Source organism: Trichoderma atroviride, chromosome 1 (assembly GCF_020647795.1).
Source record: "Trichoderma atroviride chromosome 1, complete sequence".
Classification (NCBI taxonomy): Eukaryota; Fungi; Ascomycota; class Sordariomycetes; order Hypocreales; family Hypocreaceae; genus Trichoderma; species Trichoderma atroviride.
This window is the reverse complement of record NC_089400.1, coordinates 5,501,153-5,518,838: the sequence shown is the minus strand read 5'-3', so window position 1 is coordinate 5,518,838 and position 17,686 is coordinate 5,501,153. Positions and strand designations below refer to the sequence as shown.

At 51.1% G+C, this 17,686-nt stretch overlaps 4 protein-coding genes across 4 annotated transcripts; all 4 read left to right on the top strand.

The window, feature by feature from the left end:
* The first annotated feature begins 1,933 nt into the window (after window positions 1–1,933).
* Window positions 1,934–4,982, top strand: TrAtP1_001984 (uncharacterized protein). Its single transcript, XM_014085671.2, has 6 exons — window positions 1,934–3,093; window positions 3,205–3,429; window positions 3,488–4,031; window positions 4,089–4,220; window positions 4,301–4,325; window positions 4,418–4,982. Exons 2-6 carry the CDS (start codon window positions 3,322–3,324, stop codon window positions 4,890–4,892), a joined length of 1,284 nt encoding a protein of 427 aa, XP_013941146.1. The 5' UTR covers window positions 1,934–3,093; window positions 3,205–3,321; the 3' UTR covers window positions 4,893–4,982.
* A 460-nt stretch (window positions 4,983–5,442) lies between these two features.
* TrAtP1_001983 (uncharacterized protein) lies at window positions 5,443–9,221 on the top strand. The gene is made up of 5 exons (XM_066111249.1): window positions 5,443–6,073; window positions 6,165–6,878; window positions 6,953–7,266; window positions 7,348–7,692; window positions 7,819–9,221. The coding sequence occupies exons 1-5, from the start codon at window positions 5,870–5,872 to the stop codon at window positions 8,387–8,389; spliced, it is 2,148 nt and encodes a 715-aa protein (XP_065967323.1). The 5' UTR covers window positions 5,443–5,869; the 3' UTR covers window positions 8,390–9,221.
* A 1,327-nt stretch (window positions 9,222–10,548) lies between these two features.
* On the top strand, window positions 10,549–11,526 carry TrAtP1_001982 (uncharacterized protein). Its single transcript, XM_066111248.1, has 2 exons — window positions 10,549–11,001; window positions 11,078–11,526. The coding sequence occupies exons 1-2, from the start codon at window positions 10,884–10,886 to the stop codon at window positions 11,200–11,202; spliced, it is 243 nt and encodes an 80-aa protein (XP_065967322.1). The 5' UTR covers window positions 10,549–10,883; the 3' UTR covers window positions 11,203–11,526.
* Window positions 11,527–14,872: 3,346 nt separating this feature from the next.
* On the top strand, window positions 14,873–17,588 carry TrAtP1_001981 (uncharacterized protein). The gene has a single exon (XM_066111247.1). It carries the CDS (start codon window positions 15,520–15,522, stop codon window positions 17,104–17,106), a length of 1,587 nt encoding a protein of 528 aa, XP_065967321.1. The 5' UTR covers window positions 14,873–15,519; the 3' UTR covers window positions 17,107–17,588.
* The last annotated feature ends 98 nt before the right edge of the window (window positions 17,589–17,686 follow it).

The window sequence follows — 17,686 nt, the reverse complement described above, 5'->3', positions numbered from 1 at the left end:
ACTCACGAAGATGGCTTGCATTTGACGGCAACTAAGAAATTGGAGTAGTCAGTTTTGTATGTCGAAATGGATTTCACGTTGTGGTATCTTCTTCATTGCTATATTCGCAGAACACCAATACGGCGAGTGCATGTGACTGACAATTGACGGCCAAGGTTCATACACCTTGGGAAGTCGACGGCAAGGAATCGCCATCATAGCTTTATTCTCTGTCTAATGGGGCCTATAATTTTTTTCAATATGCATAAATACAGAAACGGGAGCTGCAAAATATACTAAAAGACCTTCTCCCGCAAGGACAGGAGTAGTAGGAGCAATGATACCAGGGAGTAGCTTACAGAAGGGCATGATAATGGCTGTTCAAGAAACTTTTTGATGGGAGGTAGTAAATTATAGACTAGATTAGTCTTTCCAATGCTCTCATCATGAAAGATGTAAGGCACATACTGGGTAGTGATGGCTCAAGTCTATGATTCTGTGGGCTTCTAGACTGTGCTCTCAGACCCTCAAGACCAAGCGCCATCTCGGCGCCTCCCGAGATCCATCACGAAATACCGCTAGCCCCATCTCCATATCTTTACTCTGGAGCTCGGTTTCTCTCCACTTTGGATATGTCAGGCCCGTTGGGCTTGTGGAATCGCTAATTCCCTTGGAGTGCATATGCGGCTGAGGCCTTGTTTCTGCCTCTGTCGGGTGGATCAATTGGGGTAATGGAGGAGATGCGGGTACTGAAGGCGTTGAGAGTGTCGGCGGCGCAACAGCTCACAGCTCGGCGTTGTTGGAGTTGGGACTCAGAAGTAGCATGATTGATCACCTTTTAAGTCATTAGAATAACACATTCATAGGGTATGAAAAGCGGTACAACTTACTGAGTGTATTGGTCTGAAGATGTACCGTAAGCGATCGAAAATCTTGATCTCTCTTACAAGAAGAAGCTCCTTTCACACGGCGGTTGTTTATTTATGTCATTTCTCAATCAATTTGGCCAAGCACGGGTCCTTGAAGTTTTCCAGATTTCAGTCCGATGACATGGATTTTTGAAAGTAGACTTTAATGCTCAATAAGAGCGATTTGACAAATTGCTGCCAAGGTGCACGGGAGCTGTCCAATCGGATCCTCTGGCTTGGGCTCTTCATAACATATTGCTTGTTCATTGGAGATCATTTATTCGGGCTTTGAATTGCATTTAATGCTTGAATGTGAAATGAGATTTGGAGAAGAATATTTTGTTCCTTGTTAGCGCGACAGTACCGGGCGACATTGGCTGCGCGCAAAGTCGGAAGGAACAACTTCACCATTTCTTCCTCCACGGATTTTTTCGCTGTCGTCACCTTTTTTCTTCTCTCTTTGCAATCTGCACCAACTTCTTCAAACTTCGCATAGCATCCACTTTCTGCATTTTTCTTCTCGACGCTCTTCTTTCATTGCCACTTCGCCTACTTGCTTTCCACCGTATGCTCCATTTTGTGTTGTCTCGACTCTCCCTCCCTGTCATCTCTGCAATTTCGTCTTTCCTCCCCATTCTTTCGTCCAGCCTGATTTGGCCATTCCTGCGCCTCCGGCCATCTGACTAGGCATTCATTTTCTCTCCTTTTGTCATCCCTTTTCTCAGTGATTGACCTTTTTGGTGCTGATATTCTCTACTTGGCTCAGATACCTTTGTCATATCCCCTCCTTTGCCATTTCTTCTTCTCTATGCTCCTGGGTTTCGTCAACTAATATAAACGTGGCCTAGTCTTTCTCATCGCCAAAGAAACCTCATCGACGGAACATGACCGAACCGAACGGCGGAGCGAATAATAGAAATGATATGGAGACATATAAAGAGATGGAGGAAGGGCTCTAGCCATGGTAGGTAAGTTCTGCTTAGGCCAAGCATTTCAAGCATTTCAAGCATTCCAAAGTCGCTGGAACGATACATCAGTACGAGCTAACGAGTAATTGTAAAGTGAAAACGCTATATAGAAAGGACCCGGCTCTAGGAATAGAGGGACGCCTTTTCCTCGTCGAGAAATGACTTCGATGTCATCATTCTGGACTGCCAGTACAAAGCACATCTCCTCAAGCGATAACCTTGCTTCAACTATACATAGCACAGCACAGTACTGTGAGATCTGGATCTGAGCTCTATGCTTGCCTGCTCGCAGAGTGAACTCAACTCGAAGTGGAACACACGTGCTGTGTAATGCCTTGCCACCCCAGTATACTTTGGTATTGGCGAAGAAGGGGTTTATAAAGAGGGTTATCAGCCTTATCCTTTTTCTCAACTCGACGTCGTAAGCAACGGCATCTTCTTCCCCCGCTGCTTTCGCGGACGAGCTGAACTATACCCCGGACTAGCGCGGCGTTCCTCCAACTCCTCACCACCCAACGCCATCATGCCGAGCCCGGTGAACACATTTTGCTGCAAAGGATAGATGCTAATACCAGAGCAACTACTCATTTTTGTAAGTTCCAAGATCATCACTGCGTGGCTGGTCTATTATGCTCATTGGTATACTGATTATGCGGCAACAACTAACAATCTTGCATAACCGAGTCCTCCGATTGGCTACGACCCCGCTGATAATCCATTTGCAAAAAGGATTCATGAGGCGGCATTCCTCCAGGTGTCCTTGTTTTTTTCCTGCTGGGAGAAGCATCTAGGGTCTACCTATACCCTACTCATCCTTCATCATACGACGGATATTTTCATGTCACTTGGCGTTGCAGTCAAACCCGAAAGCCAAAGCCGAGTTCCAATGTGCCGAAGTATGCAGTTCTTCGGGCCGATGGCCAAGGAGCGGTGTTACATTGGCAGACGGATGGCTGCTAATTCCGTTCGGGAAAGGAAGCTGGATATCTGATGCGGAACGAGTATGCTGGCTCTATTTATTAAGAATAGGCTTTGGAGTAGGCTTAACCCTTCGGAGGTTTTGATCAAGCTTATTTTGATGAGGGCGATGCGCATTGCACCCAAGGCAATGCAGCAACTCGTTTCCAGTCCGAGAAATCGCCGGGGGTGTCTACACCATGAGTGATCATCTGGATGCCATCGTTGTTCATACCCCGCAGAGCTAAAGTCGGCTTCTGTGATGAGTCTATCCTATAAAGGTATGTGGTATTTTTTGGTTTGCAGCGAACCTGGGCACGCTCCCGCCGCAAAATGCCCGTCTCTGAGGCTGGGAACTATGCACACGAGACTGACATTATACATATATATAGTTGTAATGCCCGTTACAGATCCAGGAAACTGCAAAGGCTTATTAAACCGAAGAAATATTTTGATCTGGTGTTGATCCTGGTATATACAAAACCCTTCCCGGGAAACTCGTATTCGCAATGGCATCAAAGTTTGCTGGCTGGCTTGCAACCGTTTCGGCGATACTGGCAAATACTCTGACCCTTGCCGACGCACAGAGCTCTAAGCCAGTCTTTGCTCATTTCATGGTACAATTCTCTCTCTATTTCTTTGTGGTGACACTCAAGCTGACTCTGGGATGCAAAGGTTGGAATTGTCGAGAACTTTACTGTTCAAGATTGGGTGAATGAGATCCAACAAGCCCAAGCTATTGGCATTGATGGCTTTGCTCTGAACTGCGCCCCTCCTTGGGTTGATAGTTACACGCCAAAGCAGCTGGATAACGCATATACAGCGGCGCAGCAGCTCAATTTCAAAATGTTCATTTCGTTCGACTTTGCGTATTGGTCCAACGGCGACACAGGAAACATCACCAGCTTTGTCGGAAAATACGCTAACCATTCAGCTCAGGCTGTGTTCAATGGAGGCGCTCTCGTGAGCACTTTTGTGGGCGATTCCTTTAATTGGAATGCCGTAAAGAGTGCCTTGGGCAGCCAGAAGCTCACGGTGATTCCCAATTTGCAGGACCCTACTGCAAGTGGGAGTGCTAATTCCCAGTTTGGCGTTGACGGGGCCTTTTCGTGGTATGCTTGGCCTACAGACGGCGGGAACAGCGTCATCGACGGGCCAATGACGACTATCTGGGACGAGAGGTACATACAGGGCCTGAATGGTCGACCCTACATGGCACGTAAGTTGCAGAGAAAAGTCTCAGCCTTGGATTACGAGCTGATTTTGCCTTTGCCAGCTGTCTCGCCGTGGTTTTCGACTCACTTCAATACTAAGAATTGGGTGTTCATATGTGAAGAGCAGCCAGTCCGCCGATGGCAACAGATTCTCGACATGAAGCCTGCTCTTGTTGAAATTATAACTTGGAATGGTAAGTATACGCTCATCTGCTCAGGATAAAGAGGGGCCTCTATCATATTAGGATTCGCTAACAGGCGTTTATTGTTACAGACTTTGGCGAAAGCCATTATATCTCGTAAGCCAGCGCTAGCCATTCTCTTTGCCCCCTTTACTTCTTTTCTCTTGCTGTATATAATGAGCGTTACTGACGTATCGTGATCTATATAGCGGCTCCGAGCCCAATCATAGCGACGACGGATCCTCCCAATGGGCAAACGGGTTCCCTCATGACGGCTGGCGCGATATTTACAAGCCATACATTGCTGCGTACAAAGCCGGTGCATCTTCTCCAACAGTGAGCGCGGACGAAATTGTCTACTGGTACCGGACGATCCCGCACGGCACCCAATGCAGCAGCGACTCGTTGGGCATTCCTCGAGGAGCAGAGCTGATGCACGATCTTGTTTTTGTCAGCACATTGCTCACGCAGCCCGCACAGCTAACTGTCACAAGTGGAAATGTGGCACCCATCACCGTCAATGCTGACGCCGGGGTCCATGTCTTCAACTTCACCATGGGTGTTGGAAAACAGTCATTCAGTGTCAGCCGCGGTGGCAAACAGATCCTGGGCGGCCAGAGTGCCAAGGATATCACCAACTCGTGCCAGACGTACAACTTCAACGCCTACGTAGGCAAGTTCTAGACCTGCTGGTCTTGGGATGCTTTTCTATTATCAACTACTAGACCTAAGCAGAATAGGTACATCATCTGGAAAGTGTGGCCCGAACGCGCCAACGTGATCAATAGTCTTCGTTTCTTTTTGCCTCGTCTCGTTTCTTTTTCTCCTGATCGCCTTCTCGCCGCGTCAAATCTCGCCTCGGGCACACCAGATCCAGCCCCATGGGCGACCATCCACTAGTAAGGCTGTCAAAGCGCTGCGGCCCACACGGCTCATGATGCTAGCCAACACGGCAGAGATGGAGCACCCTAGCCGAGGCCGCCAGCAACCAGGGCTCAGGCGTGAAATGTCTCGCATGGCAAGAAGGCAAGTCGGAGAGGCTAGCCAGCGCCTGTCTATCATCGATGTATAGAGTCTGCTGCTATTGGACGCCACCCCGAACGCAGAGACTACCTCTGATTGGTGCTTACCCAGACGTCCGGTTTTCGTCCCGTGCTCCAATGAGCATGATTTGCTCTTTTCCTCCTTTGTCTAGTACTGGTATCAAATATTTTGCCTGGCTACTGCGGGCGACGTATAACTGTCACATCTCAACAAATCCATGTGAGATAGTTTTAAGACACTTTAAGATTTTCCTTGCACAAGAGCCAATAAGGGGACATCGTCTAAGAGGGGCCGCGGGCGGATACGGTTCCGTCCTCTAGACTAGCCCACTCAGATCATCGCTGCCGCAAAATCAGGGAGCGAGCGGCGAAAGACCCCGAGTCCTGGCAAAGCCTAGCATGGAGCATCTTTGGCCTATATAATTCGTTCACAAGACGATGCTCTTCTCCGCCTCCGCCTCTTTCTCCTCCTGCTTCTACTGCTTCGTCTGCTTCTACTTCTTCCGCTTCTCCTGCTTCTACTGCTTGCCCTTCTTCTGCTCCGCTGTTCGAATATAACCATTGCCATTGTGCAGCGGAGTCAGTACCGTAAGCATTGGAACCGTCTCATCCTTGACAATGTCGGGCCGCAGTTCGCCGCCGAACAAATATCGTCGGCTTGCTGCAAAGCCTCTGCCCATCGTCAACGAAATCACATTTCTGGCAGAAACCGGGACGGGGACTACACCTGGCCCCAGCTCTAAGCCACCAGCTGCGGTGATTCGGCCTATGAGAAAGACTATCAACGTTGCCTGCGAGTCGTGCCGTAAGCGGAAAATCAAGGTATGCAGCCAAACACACTCTGCGAGATTTGCTATAGCCACATGCCGCAGGTTTTTGGTATCATGTTGACGATGCTAATTCTTTGAAAAAGTGCGATGGAATTCGACCGCGGTGTTCAAGCTGCGAAAGCCGCGAGATTCTTTGCCAGTACCCTTCGGCGTATCGCGGAGAAAACTTCACGGCTGCCTTGAAGCGCAAATGTTTGGAGGAAAATGAAAAAACCACGTCCTTCCAAGAGATCTTCTCCACCCTTCAAAACTGCTCGGACAAAGATGCAATGACCATGTTCAACCTCGTACGCCAAGGTGTAGATCCCAAATACCTCTTGAAGCAGATGAAAGAGTGCGACTTTGTATTCCAGCTCGCCGTTGTTCCAGAGACCAGGAGACGCTATCAGTTTCCCTATCTCCCCACCATGCCACTCCGTCTTCAAACACCAGACAATCCGTATCTCAAGTCGGTGCTATACGAGACTGTGTTCCTCCAGCCTGATGATGACAGCAGCGATGAAGAATCCGACTCCTCTTCGGCAGACACGCGACTGGGCCGATATCACAATGTGTACATGCGACCATACCATGCCGCTGAGGTCCTCGATCCTCTGATTGATCTCGCCAAACCCTCCCAATGGACCGCGGTAATCGCTGACGACCGCCTGATGCGAACACTATTGCGGGCCTATCTCCTACACGAGTACCCGACCTTTCCTGTATTTCACAAGGACATATTCTTCCAGGCCATGATCAACAATGACGGGCGATTTTGCTCATCATTACTCGTCAATGTCCTGTTAGCAGAGGCTTGTGTAAGTAAACTGGGCACCAACTCTGACCGATTGGATGAAAGGACAAAGGGGCTGATGAGCTGATTGATCTGTAGCACTGCCATATGGGCATACCTAACCGCGAGCAGTTTTGGAACCCTCAGGGCCTTAAATATCGCTTCCTAGCCGAAGCTATACGCCTGTGGGAGCTGGAAAGGACCAGAGTAGACCTGGTTACCGTACAGGCTGCCACACTCCTGAATCTCGTCTACAGCCACAACGGCATGGATAAAATCGGCGAGATCTATCTCAACCACGCTCTCAAAAAGGCTCGGCAGCTGGATCTATTTGGTGATCATGCGAAAATAGACAACGAAAGGATGTTCCACGCCCGAGTTTTCTCTGCATGGGCTCTCTTCAACTGGCAGTGGTATGTTTGTCTTGTCGCATCCCTCTCTTTGATCATGCCTACTCAGGCACCACTTACACGTTGGTCTAATCTCAACGACAGTATACAATCGTACTACTACTATCGGCCTCCTCTGATTCCAGACCCGCCAGCCATACCGCTGCCTGATCCAGAGAAGCATCCGTTTTGGTATGGAGATTTCATGCTCCAGTACCCACTCAGTTCGAGGCTTGTCCCGGCGCAGTGCGGACAACACTTCAAGGCGGTATCTGGTTTGCGTGCAATTATCCACGACATGGCCGCAATTGGCTACGATGAGACTCCAGATTCTGAAGACTCTCCAGAGCCCGTTTTGTCTATGTTTTCGAGGCTTGAGAAGTGGTTTTCGGAATTACCCGCCGCTCTCTCTCCTCAAAGTATTGTCTTTCCATGGCAGCTCAAATTGCAGTAAGCTTTTCTTGCTCTACATTTCCATTATATGCCTCTATATCTCTTCCATTTCTTTCTCCACCCCTTGTTCACCAGTTTCAAGCCGATGAATTTGATCGGATGCTGACAGGGAATTTCATCAAGTATGGAGATGTATCTAGCCACTATCCTGTTTTCTTCGAAGCAAACCGGCATCTCAGAGCCTTCAATCCTCAAAAAAGAAACAGCGCATAGTACTGCTTCTCATGCAGCCTCTCGCCTCGAGACCGTCACGCGGCTCTACTACATCCGCCACAGCTTCGAATACTGCGACTCCTTTTTGACGATCCACCTATCATTCGTAGCTGGCGCCGCCATGGACGCGTTGAAAGCAACTCCTGCCCATGAAGCGAGCACTGCCAGGTCTCTCAAGTCGACGATTATTTTGAGCCTCAAAGGGCTGTATGAGCAGGGCCAGCACATCCACCTTACCTCAGTCATCTATCGACTGTTGCGGGATCGACTTGAGCCCAAAGATTTAGAGCTTCTTCAAAATCATGTGGATTGGGATCCGCTTGCCCCCGAAGAGCCTTTACTGGTAAAATACGCCCAATCTCATTATCCTCTGACAATGGGAAGCAAAGAGGCAGATCCCGATGGAGCGCGGCTTGAAAATCTGGTAAAGCAGTATGATCAGCTTGCATTTGAGGAAGGTCAGTCATCTCGACAAACATAGCCGGACCATGGCTTGCTTGTACAACGCAGTGGAGCAACATAGTATACTGTTCCCTTTGCCTTTGCAATGTTGATGAGATTAGCGTGTTGTTGTTTTTGTTGTTTTTGTTGTTGTTGTCGTTGATTTTGTTGTTATCGAATCCTGTCAAAGGCCTCTAGGCCTTTAAACAAGGCATTGATTCTCGAATGAGCGGTCCATCTAAATGGTCTACGAAAAAGCGTTCAAGCTGCTACCCATCTAAACACATGAATGACGCTTGTAATATTTTGCGTTCTCAATTGAGAAAATGGTAGCCACGACCGCCTTTATCTGACAAGGGGCCAATAGCTTTAATACACTTATCAGAACCTCAAATCCATCGGATACACTACTAATGAATGCAAGATGCGTTGGCTAGGATCACGCCTACGACTTAGATAGATGGCTACACAACCCTGCAAGCTTGCTCCTTGGTCGCCAAATGCAGTGCATCAAGAGCGTCATGAATTTGTCTGACTTTCAGGACGATCCAGGACGATCTGTCAATCCGAGCCATATCAGCATCACAAAGCGAGTCTCGAAATCATACCCTTGTACAGCTATCATCTGTGGTCTATTACCGAGCACACTTGAGCTACGATAACAGGGCAAAGATGTTCACTGACTCGCAATTCAGCGCAGTAACTTGTCATCATACCCCCCCGTTTGTAATTTTCTATTCCTTTTGTATTCTTCGTTGCGTCATAGGCGTATGGCAGATGGTCGCGTGGGCAGCGTCAAATTCTCTCGGATGCGATGAGGCAGCTCAACTAAAAACGTGTTTTATTAAAGGAGATGGTATGATATAGGAGGCATGCTGGGATCGTGCTCTCCTAGTAGAATAGTTTTTGCCATGGAGATGGCTTTCATGAGAGTCATTTGGTTTCTTCTCCTCTTGAATAAATCGCGATTTCTTTATAGATTGTTGCAAAACCGACGATGACGATGGGTCTCGGGTGCGAAAGAGTTCGAAGTAAACCTTTACCTGCAGGAAGGTTAGCAGAATGAGAAGGGAGGGACAGCATTTGCTGTTAAGAATTTCATGATGCTTCGCTCTCTGATACTGATCAGACAGTCTCATGGAGTACCACGTTTTGACCTTCTTTGGCGGTTCAAAACGGTAATGTACTCAGGGAGAATACCCGAGCGTTTTTCTAGCTGCAAGAGGCACCCCCCTAGAGAGTAATACCAAGATTAAGCATGCGCAGGTTCTTCACCGTCAGAATTGCAAGGGCACTTTTCGCGTGCCCCTTTGCAAAATGCCAATAGGTGGTTTCGCCCACCCTGGAGTAGGAATAATCATCTTGGTCGAGTTTTCGTCCGCGGCTATCGGAGAAACAGAAAGTGAATCCGAGGTAAACAAAAGGATACTTGATCTATGTAACTATCAATTCGCAATCTGTATGGGAGCCATGCAGAATGGGGCCAAACCTAGGTAATACTAGCAAGTTATCTTGCCATTCAAAGAGTCTACGCAGCATTCCAAGTCAGAAAGAAAGCAAAGGAAACCAGTGTGTGGCTCCAGGCGGGCAATTGGCTGCCCATTGCATTCGAACTCTTGCTTTCCTCCTAGTATTTCTCGTAACAGCAACGACGTTGCTCTAGCCGAGACTGTGAACAATCAACGGCAGCCGAGTAGGTTCCGACGGGTCCTGACATTAGTAACGGCTTAACCAAGCAACCAAGTTCATTCTGTCAAGCCCGGATCGCACTTGTACCTGACTTGCACCGTAGCGAGCAATGCTTATTGGGCGATCCGACGCCACGCCAGAGTAGCCCCAGTAGAACGGCAGAAGACCCTGTGGGCCCGACGCATGGATGGGGTCGAGCTTCGCCACCTCCGTTCGATCGGATGGCTGCTTCAGGTTATGCTCGTATTTGAAACACCATTCCTTTTTTTCTGCCGAGTCACCTCGTCTGTCGGCCGGATGCTTGAAGAAGAGCATTCAGACAGTAGGTTGCGTGCATGTGTAGTATGTATGGAGTCGTTCTCTGTTAGTGAGCCGTGTGATTCGGACATCACGCCATGCGCGTTTTCCTCTGAATGATACGAGGGTGGGATTATTTTAGCAGCGTATGAGTTTCTTCACCTGAGGTAGCATCCGCTGGGTTGCAGACAAAAAGAGACTTAATCAGGTATTGCTTCAGGAGTGGAAATTGCTCTCGTTGTAACCAGACAGAGCTTGGGGTTGATAGCTGCGGTATTCGCAACGCCTCGTTTTGTTTCAAGAGCACGAGAGGTCGTTCGTTGTCCTGGCAGTTGCAGTAGGTGTGAGTACATAGCATCCGGAGCATCTACCTGTAAGAGCAGCCCCGTGTATGAGAAAAAGGCTGGAGGCATCAGAGCAACATGGCACCCCGGTATAATCTCCACTGTTAATCGATAGCCGGTTGATAGCGAGCTTGCTAGTAGTAGGTGCTAGCAGACGGTACAGTCAAAAAACGAGCTTCTTGCTTGGCGACCCAACCAGGATCCATGATGTTCGGGCTTGTCGCGGATATTCTTTTGCCGTGGCCAGAGCGACATGATCTTGGCAAGCCAAGTTGCAAGAACTCTCAAAGTCAAACAAAGCAAACGATTGAGCTCATACGAGGTATTGTAAAAGAGAATCGCACAGAGTCGCCTGTTGGTTAGTACGACTTGCCCGTTAGTAACCGATGCTACTATAGCTACTCCGTATACGGCATTGTCGTGGAAGATCATCAGTAGCACTGCCATGGGTGCGGACCTCTCCGGTGGATTCGCAAGCGACTATCTCGGAGAGAGCCGACGATGTGCAACTGTCGATCCATAACACTCAATGACACTGCAGAGGCGAGGAACTGTTAGCTGTCAACGAGCTAGAACTGATTGGAGTTGACAGTATCTTTACGAGTATCTACTGTCCCATGCGTTGGAGATTGACAAGTGGGCAAACCCGTGGGGCCAAAGATTGGAGCCAACCTTCTCTTACCGTCAAAGTTGCTCAGAAGCAGGTCATGGCGTCTGACTACAAGATCCAGACAGCAAAGTGTATAGCCGCCGGAAGCTGAAACCGACTGGAGCACTCTGGAGATGGCTGGGCTACCGTGCACGAGATTCTTTGCAAAGAAGTTGGCACTTTTCAGCTTGCCTAGGATGTAGCAAGATATAGCAAGGATAAAAGGAAATTATTCCATTGACTTTGTTGCGGTAAACAGAGGGAGCTTCAGGTGATGGCTTCTCCTTTTTGGAACTTGCCCTTTTGAGCAACTGGGTTATTGCTCCGTCTTTTTGGCATATTTGTGCCCTGTAGTACTCTCGAAGCTCGGGTGACTGCTCTTATCATCTGTCATTCGTGTTAGTTTGCCGGTTCGGAGCACTGTACGGAGATTATAAACGCTTGCCCCAGCGTAGCAAGCATTGTAATGGCCAAGAAAGGCAAGGACAAGGAGAAATGTGGCTTCGGGGATTTAGGATGAACCCAACTAGGGCAGAGAAAGACGACCAAAGTAGCATAGAGTGGTAGCACTTGCGAAAGAATACTGCTGAGCTGCAGAAGCTGAGTAGGGAACTCTCCATTCTCCAAGCTCCGCGCTTTTTGGTGCCTCTACTGTAGTAGGTAGAGCTAGCATCGCTCGATCTAGTTGGCGTAGACAAGGACTAGCAGGATATTAGCGAATCCCGTGGTTCTGCTCCCAGGTGTTGTTGTATCTAGTAGTACTATCCGAAGTCCGACGTGCCGGGTATGGATATCTGGTAAGGGTATCTACGTTGTAAGTTGAATTGCTCGCAAGCAGACAGGCCTGCCGTGTGCAAACGGGGCCGCCAGACATCGCTTGGAGATTTTCATCCGCTAACAAACAGGGGCAAAGTGCCTTCTCCCGTGGTCTGGCCAATTCGACGGCAGGGATTTAGTGGCGGAGGCAGTGTTGATGGAGGCTCCCGCCATCAACCAACAGCGAGAGGCTAGCTGGGGCTGGATAAGATTGATGGGCAAAGCCTGAGCGAGGCGAGGCCGGGAGGAGCATGGCACGGGATGGATTGGTTGACAAGGCCAGGCACGAGCACGCTTTGGGCGACGGCTTTGGATAGAACGGGGATAGGCAGACAGGATGGTGTCTGAGTTTGGGATAGCGGTTCGTGGATAGCGGCGAGTCTGGCACCTCTGTCTGTTAGCCGGTGCAAGAGGAGACGGATTGATTGCATCTACCAGCACACGAGCTCTCGGACAATATTATACAGACCTGCCAAGCGCCGCCGTCGGAGTTGGCGGCTTGTCGCTTGCCGGTTGGAGCTGCCTGGCCATCACAGAATCGAGCACATGCATACTGTTAATAGTACATACATAGATGGGTGGTATCGACAAGGGTGGCGTTTTAGAGTAGAGATCGTGTCTGTGCGGGCTCGACGATCGTTGCCGGTCTGGGCGTGTCTCACGAACGGATGATGGGGATGGATAAAGATAAAAATAAAACGGTGGGCTGCCAAAAAAGAAACGACGACAAAGTTGAGAGCAGAAAAGGCCGGTAGGAGTTTCACGGGGAAGACACGCATATGGCAGCAGAAACAGGGAACAGGGCGGTAGCGAGACACTGATCGGGTCTAGCGCGGGGAAAGGCGTCGGCCAACCTGAAGCAGGAGCCGTGAGAGACGGACGATGGCTGCTGTAACTCAATGCGATGACTGCTATAATATTACCTGGCAGCGGTGTTTGGACATGTGCATATGCCTATTTCTGTCAGCTGCATGCGTTTCATCTCATCAATCTCTATTTGCCGATTCGTCAATGTTTTGCAGTTTCTTTTCTTGCTTATTTTGTTGCTCAAGCACTTTGTAACGGTGGCGCAATTCCATGTCAGTAGCTGCATCTTTCATTTCAATTCTTTGAGGCTTCAGGCTCTTGTCCCGCGCATCAGGTGCTGCAGTCCAAGTGCGTCCAGGGGGCCCCACGCCATTTCTGTGGGCTCAACTGCGGTAACCTGGCTGGGCTTTAGGCTCGCGGGTTAAACTTGTCTGCAAGCTTAGGCGCTGTGTTTCCATGCGGTGGCCCCAGATGCGGCCGGCCCTGCAGGTGAGGCTTGAAGCCGTGCATGAATATTGGCTATTTTAGGGGAGATTGGGCCATGGCGGCTCGCGGAGTGAAGCTTGGTTTGATTGGCTCTCGCACACGTAAACGGCAATGCGAAGGGCAAAGTCAGCCATTACTACTAGAGTAGTAGACTCCAGTAATGCGACAAAGACAGAAAGAGGGGATGGAAAGATGCTGCATTAATGACCTATCAGTCAATTTCTTGCACTTTGCAGCTGCTGGACGCTTATTCGTTCCCTGGCAGGTCTTGCGGACTCTTTCTGCTTCTTCACCTTGGCATTGGCTCTTTGTCAATTTGCCAAGTCCGGCATCCTCATGGAATGGCCATGCATGTGAGCCCATAGGTGGACTGATTGCGATCAAATCCAGCGTGTGAGTGGATTGAGGCTGCACGTCCACTAAACTGCTAGCACTGCTACTGCTCAGGTGCCTCAATGCTCAATCCCATCCATCAATCTCAATCGCTCAGGCACTGCGCTGCGTGCTTCCAGCAACCTGTAACCTCCGCCACCAGTCCATCCACCCGTACCTGAAAAGGCTCCGGCTCCTTCTAGGGGCTGCTTCAGCGACCACTAGAAGCGCCGCGTGCCTGCCAAGAACGCTGTAGCGCAGCCCCTGGAGCCATGGAGCCGTTTCGGCAGCGAGCCATCCATGCGCCCCTGGAACGTCTTGGCACGGCTTTTAGGGCGACACTCGCCTCCGTGTAGCTGCCCAGTACCCAGTCCGCGTGTGTTGGCCGCGCCTGTACCTGCGCTGTACCCGCCGCCCAGGTCCCGCCTACCACAAACGCCACACCACCACCACCCAAAAAAAGTCCCGCCGTCCAGCAACTTCAACTCCATCCAATGCTCTGGCCGTCGTCCCGCCAGAAACAGCACTCCGTGCCTGGAGTCGCTTCTCGCACGCTGACTCGAGATTGCCTCAACCTGCTTCCCGGCGCTTCACAATGGGGCCCGACAGGGATCTGCTTTCTTGCCTCGACCTTTCCCAGGCTGCAGGGGGGTGAGGCTTTGCGCCTGCTCAAGCGCCCAGCATGAAAGCGTCTCCAACAAAGGGCTCTGGCCTCGTTGGATACGGCTATATAGATGGCTATGCCCTCGGCCCATCCTTTGCAGTTCTCTCCAAGTTTCATCAGTCCTTTGTGTCGTTATTTTTCTTTCTTCTCTTCACCTCTTTTTTCCTAATCTCACCAGTCTCTCTTTTCGGGTCAAAGTCATTCGTTATCTTTGCATCCCTCAAACCACTGCTCCTCGCAACTACAAACTACAGCCACTCAACAAGAGTATTTTCATATCGATATTTTTATTCGTCATCCATATTTTTTTGTCCAGTTTCTAGACGCTTGATCGCGATCTCCTATCGTTCACTACCTTCACCATGAAGACTGCCGCCTTCGCTCTCCTGGCTGCGGCCGGCGTGGAGCAAGTTGCTGCCACTGTAAGACATCTACCAGACATCTACCAGCCTATTCATACATGGCCTTTTCTGTTTGCTGTATACGCCGATGACTGACTTGCTCTCTCTCCATCCAGTACCACCTTGGACCCTCTTGGACCCAGGCCAAGTCTTACAGCTGCCCCGGAAACACCAACAACCAGTGCAACCCCGGCATGCAGAGCGGCTGGGACTTTAGCCAATTCCCTACCGGCCAACTCGGACAGTTTGGTGGATTCGGTTTCAGCGGCTGGTCCTGCGAGAACGACTTCAGCAAGCGTGATAGCCTCCTGGGTGCTCGCTCCTTTGGCTCTACCGGCCGCTCCATTGTCGGCTCCTGTACCGCCGACAAGGAGACGTCTCCTTGCATCACTGCTGACCAGAGCACCGGTCACTTCTCTGTCGACACCTTCTCCATCTCTCCCGAGTTTGACTGCCGCCTCGAGTTCCACTACGGCATGCCTGATGGCTCTACCTGCAAGCACTCTGCTCAGTGCTCGTCCCAGGGAACCACCGTCAAGAACAGCCAGTGCGGTGGTGCCAAGTCCGTGACCATTGTCTACCCCAACAGCGGAAAGTCATCTTGTAAGACAAAGGTGCACCACATCGGCTGGGACTGCGGCAACAATGCTCCTCCGCCATCCCACTCGCAGCCTGCTTATACTCAGCCTGCCTACACTCCTCCCTCCCAGCACTCCAAGCCCCCCTCACTCGCAGCCCGCCTACACTCCCCCCTCTGGAGGAAACGGCCACCACTCGCACTCCAAGCCCGCCTACACTCTGCCTCCCGCTGGCCAGACCACTACCACGGCTCCCGCTGGCGCCGAGACGACTACTGCTCCTGTCGACACCGCCACGGCTCCCGCTGGAACCACCACCGGCCCTGCTGGCGCCGAGACCACCACTGCCCCTGCTGGCCAGACCGAGACTGCTCCCGCCACAACTCCCTATGACAACACTCCTACTGTTGGAACCACCGACGTGGTTGTGAGCACCTCCATCATCCCCGGCGGAACCACCACTGCTCCTGCTGGCGCCGAGACGACCACTGCTACCGCCGGTGCTGAGACCACTACTGCTCCTGCTGGCGCCGAGACCACCACTGCTACCGCTGGTGCTGAGACTACCACTGCTCCCGCCGGTGCCGAGACTACGACTGCTGCTGTCGATACCACCGCTGCTGCTGTCACCACTGGCCCTGCCTCTCAGTCTGTCTACACCACCGTCTTCCAGAGCACCTCCACCGTCTTCACCACCAGCGTCCACACCATCACCAGCTGTGCTCCCGAGGTTACCAACTGCCCGGCCAGAACCGACAAGCCCGTCGTCACCACCGTGACTGTTGCTGTCAGCACCACCATCTGCCCTGTCACCGCCACCATCACCGGTGGCGCTCCTCCTCAGCAGACCTCCGAGGCCGCCGCCGCTACTCAGGCTCCCTCTGGAACTCCCTCTGGCGCTCCCTCTGGCACTGACTCTGGCTCCAGCCCTGCCGACTCTGGTCTTCCTTGCCCTCCTGTCCTGCCCAGCTGCATCAACACCTGGCTGCCTCTTGTCCCCCACTGCAAGAGCAACGCCGATGCTTCTTGCTTCTGCCCCAGCAAGGACCTCGTCACCAAGGTCTTTGACTGCCTCTACGCCAACGGCCAGAACGACGATGACATCTCCGCCGCCATTACCTTCTTCCAGGGCATCTGCGCTGGCTACGCCGGTTCCAACCCTGCCGTTGCGACTGGTGCTGAGACCATCACCTCCATCATCACCGTGACCGGTACCCCCGTTGCTGCCCCCACCGACTACACGACTATTACCGTCGCCACCACTGTCACCGAGCCTTGCGTCTCTGCTGGCAGCACCATCACCGGCAGCAGCACCACCGTCTACGTTTCGACTGCCATCACTGTGCCTCAGGTCAGCATCACCGCCGCCCCCCCCCTGCGCCCAGCGGCGTTGCTCCCGTGCAGTCTGCTCCCGCCGTCACTGCTCCCGCCGAGAGTGCTCCTGTCGAGAGCGCCCCTGCTGCCCCGGTTGAGACTGCTCCTGTCCAGACCGCCCCTGGTGCTGCCCCAACTCTGGTTACTCCTCCTGCTGCTGGTACTCCTCCTCCCGCTGGTGCTGCTGCCCCCACCGGTACCGGCACCGGCATTCCCATCCCTCCCGTTAACACTGGTATCCCCATTGTCAACGGAGCTGGCCGCCTTGGTGCCGGCATGAGCCTGGGTCTCGCCATCATGGCCGCTGTTGCTGCTTTGTAAAACAGTGTACAGGTAGAGGATGCTCTATCTATTTCCTTTAAATAAAAAAACTTTTTTTTTTCTTTGGAATTGTTTTGGGGCTTTTTGCTTTTGTTTCATAAGTGCCTCTGGGAGGGCACGTGCACTATGTATTAATCTTCACTTGAAGTGGTAGAATGGGGGAACGTGTATGTGTATACGGAACTGGACTTTTCGATTATAGCGGTTTAAAAAAAGACCCTCATACGGCAGGGCAATATCATTCTTACGATCCTTACGAACACAATACGGGCAGGACAGCCGAGGGTACTTGGGCCACGCGCAACGCAATGAAAAAAAGGCAGTGCATGGAGGAACATTTGGTACACCTTGGCTGGACTGGCTGTTTGTGGCAACTTAATATTAATATCGATATGCAATTCATGTGCCGTTTGGCTGTTGCCAAGGCTATGAACATTTTGGAAAAACTAAATTGTGTCCTGTGTCTTTTGTGTGAAACTGTCGAGTATGTGTAATCGAATGTATTTCTCTGTGACTATAGTAACAATGATTTGGAAGCA

What these genes read in the sequence shown, in the direction of transcription:
- TrAtP1_001984 (XM_014085671.2), top strand. Translation starts at nt 3,322, where the DNA reads ATGGCATCAAAGTTTGCTGGCTGGCTTGCAACCGTTTCGGCGATACTG. An exon ending in TGAAATTATAACTTGGAATG is followed by an intron (nt 4,221 to 4,300) that starts GTAAGTATACGC and finishes TTATTGTTACAG; the next exon opens with ACTTTGGCGAAAGCCATTAT. An exon ending in GGCGAAAGCCATTATATCTC is followed by an intron (nt 4,326 to 4,417) that starts GTAAGCCAGCGC and finishes TGATCTATATAG; the next exon opens with CGGCTCCGAGCCCAATCATA.
- TrAtP1_001983 (XM_066111249.1), top strand. Translation starts at nt 5,870, where the DNA reads ATGTCGGGCCGCAGTTCGCCGCCGAACAAATATCGTCGGCTTGCTGCA. An exon ending in GCCGTAAGCGGAAAATCAAG is followed by an intron (nt 6,074 to 6,164) that starts GTATGCAGCCAA and finishes TCTTTGAAAAAG; the next exon opens with TGCGATGGAATTCGACCGCG. An exon ending in GCTCTCTTCAACTGGCAGTG is followed by an intron (nt 7,267 to 7,347) that starts GTATGTTTGTCT and finishes TCTCAACGACAG; the next exon opens with TATACAATCGTACTACTACT.
- TrAtP1_001982 (XM_066111248.1), top strand. Translation starts at nt 10,884, where the DNA reads ATGATGTTCGGGCTTGTCGCGGATATTCTTTTGCCGTGGCCAGAGCGA. An exon ending in AACGATTGAGCTCATACGAG is followed by an intron (nt 11,002 to 11,077) that starts GTATTGTAAAAG and finishes ATGCTACTATAG; the next exon opens with CTACTCCGTATACGGCATTG.
- TrAtP1_001981 (XM_066111247.1), top strand. Translation starts at nt 15,520, where the DNA reads ATGCTCCTCCGCCATCCCACTCGCAGCCTGCTTATACTCAGCCTGCCT.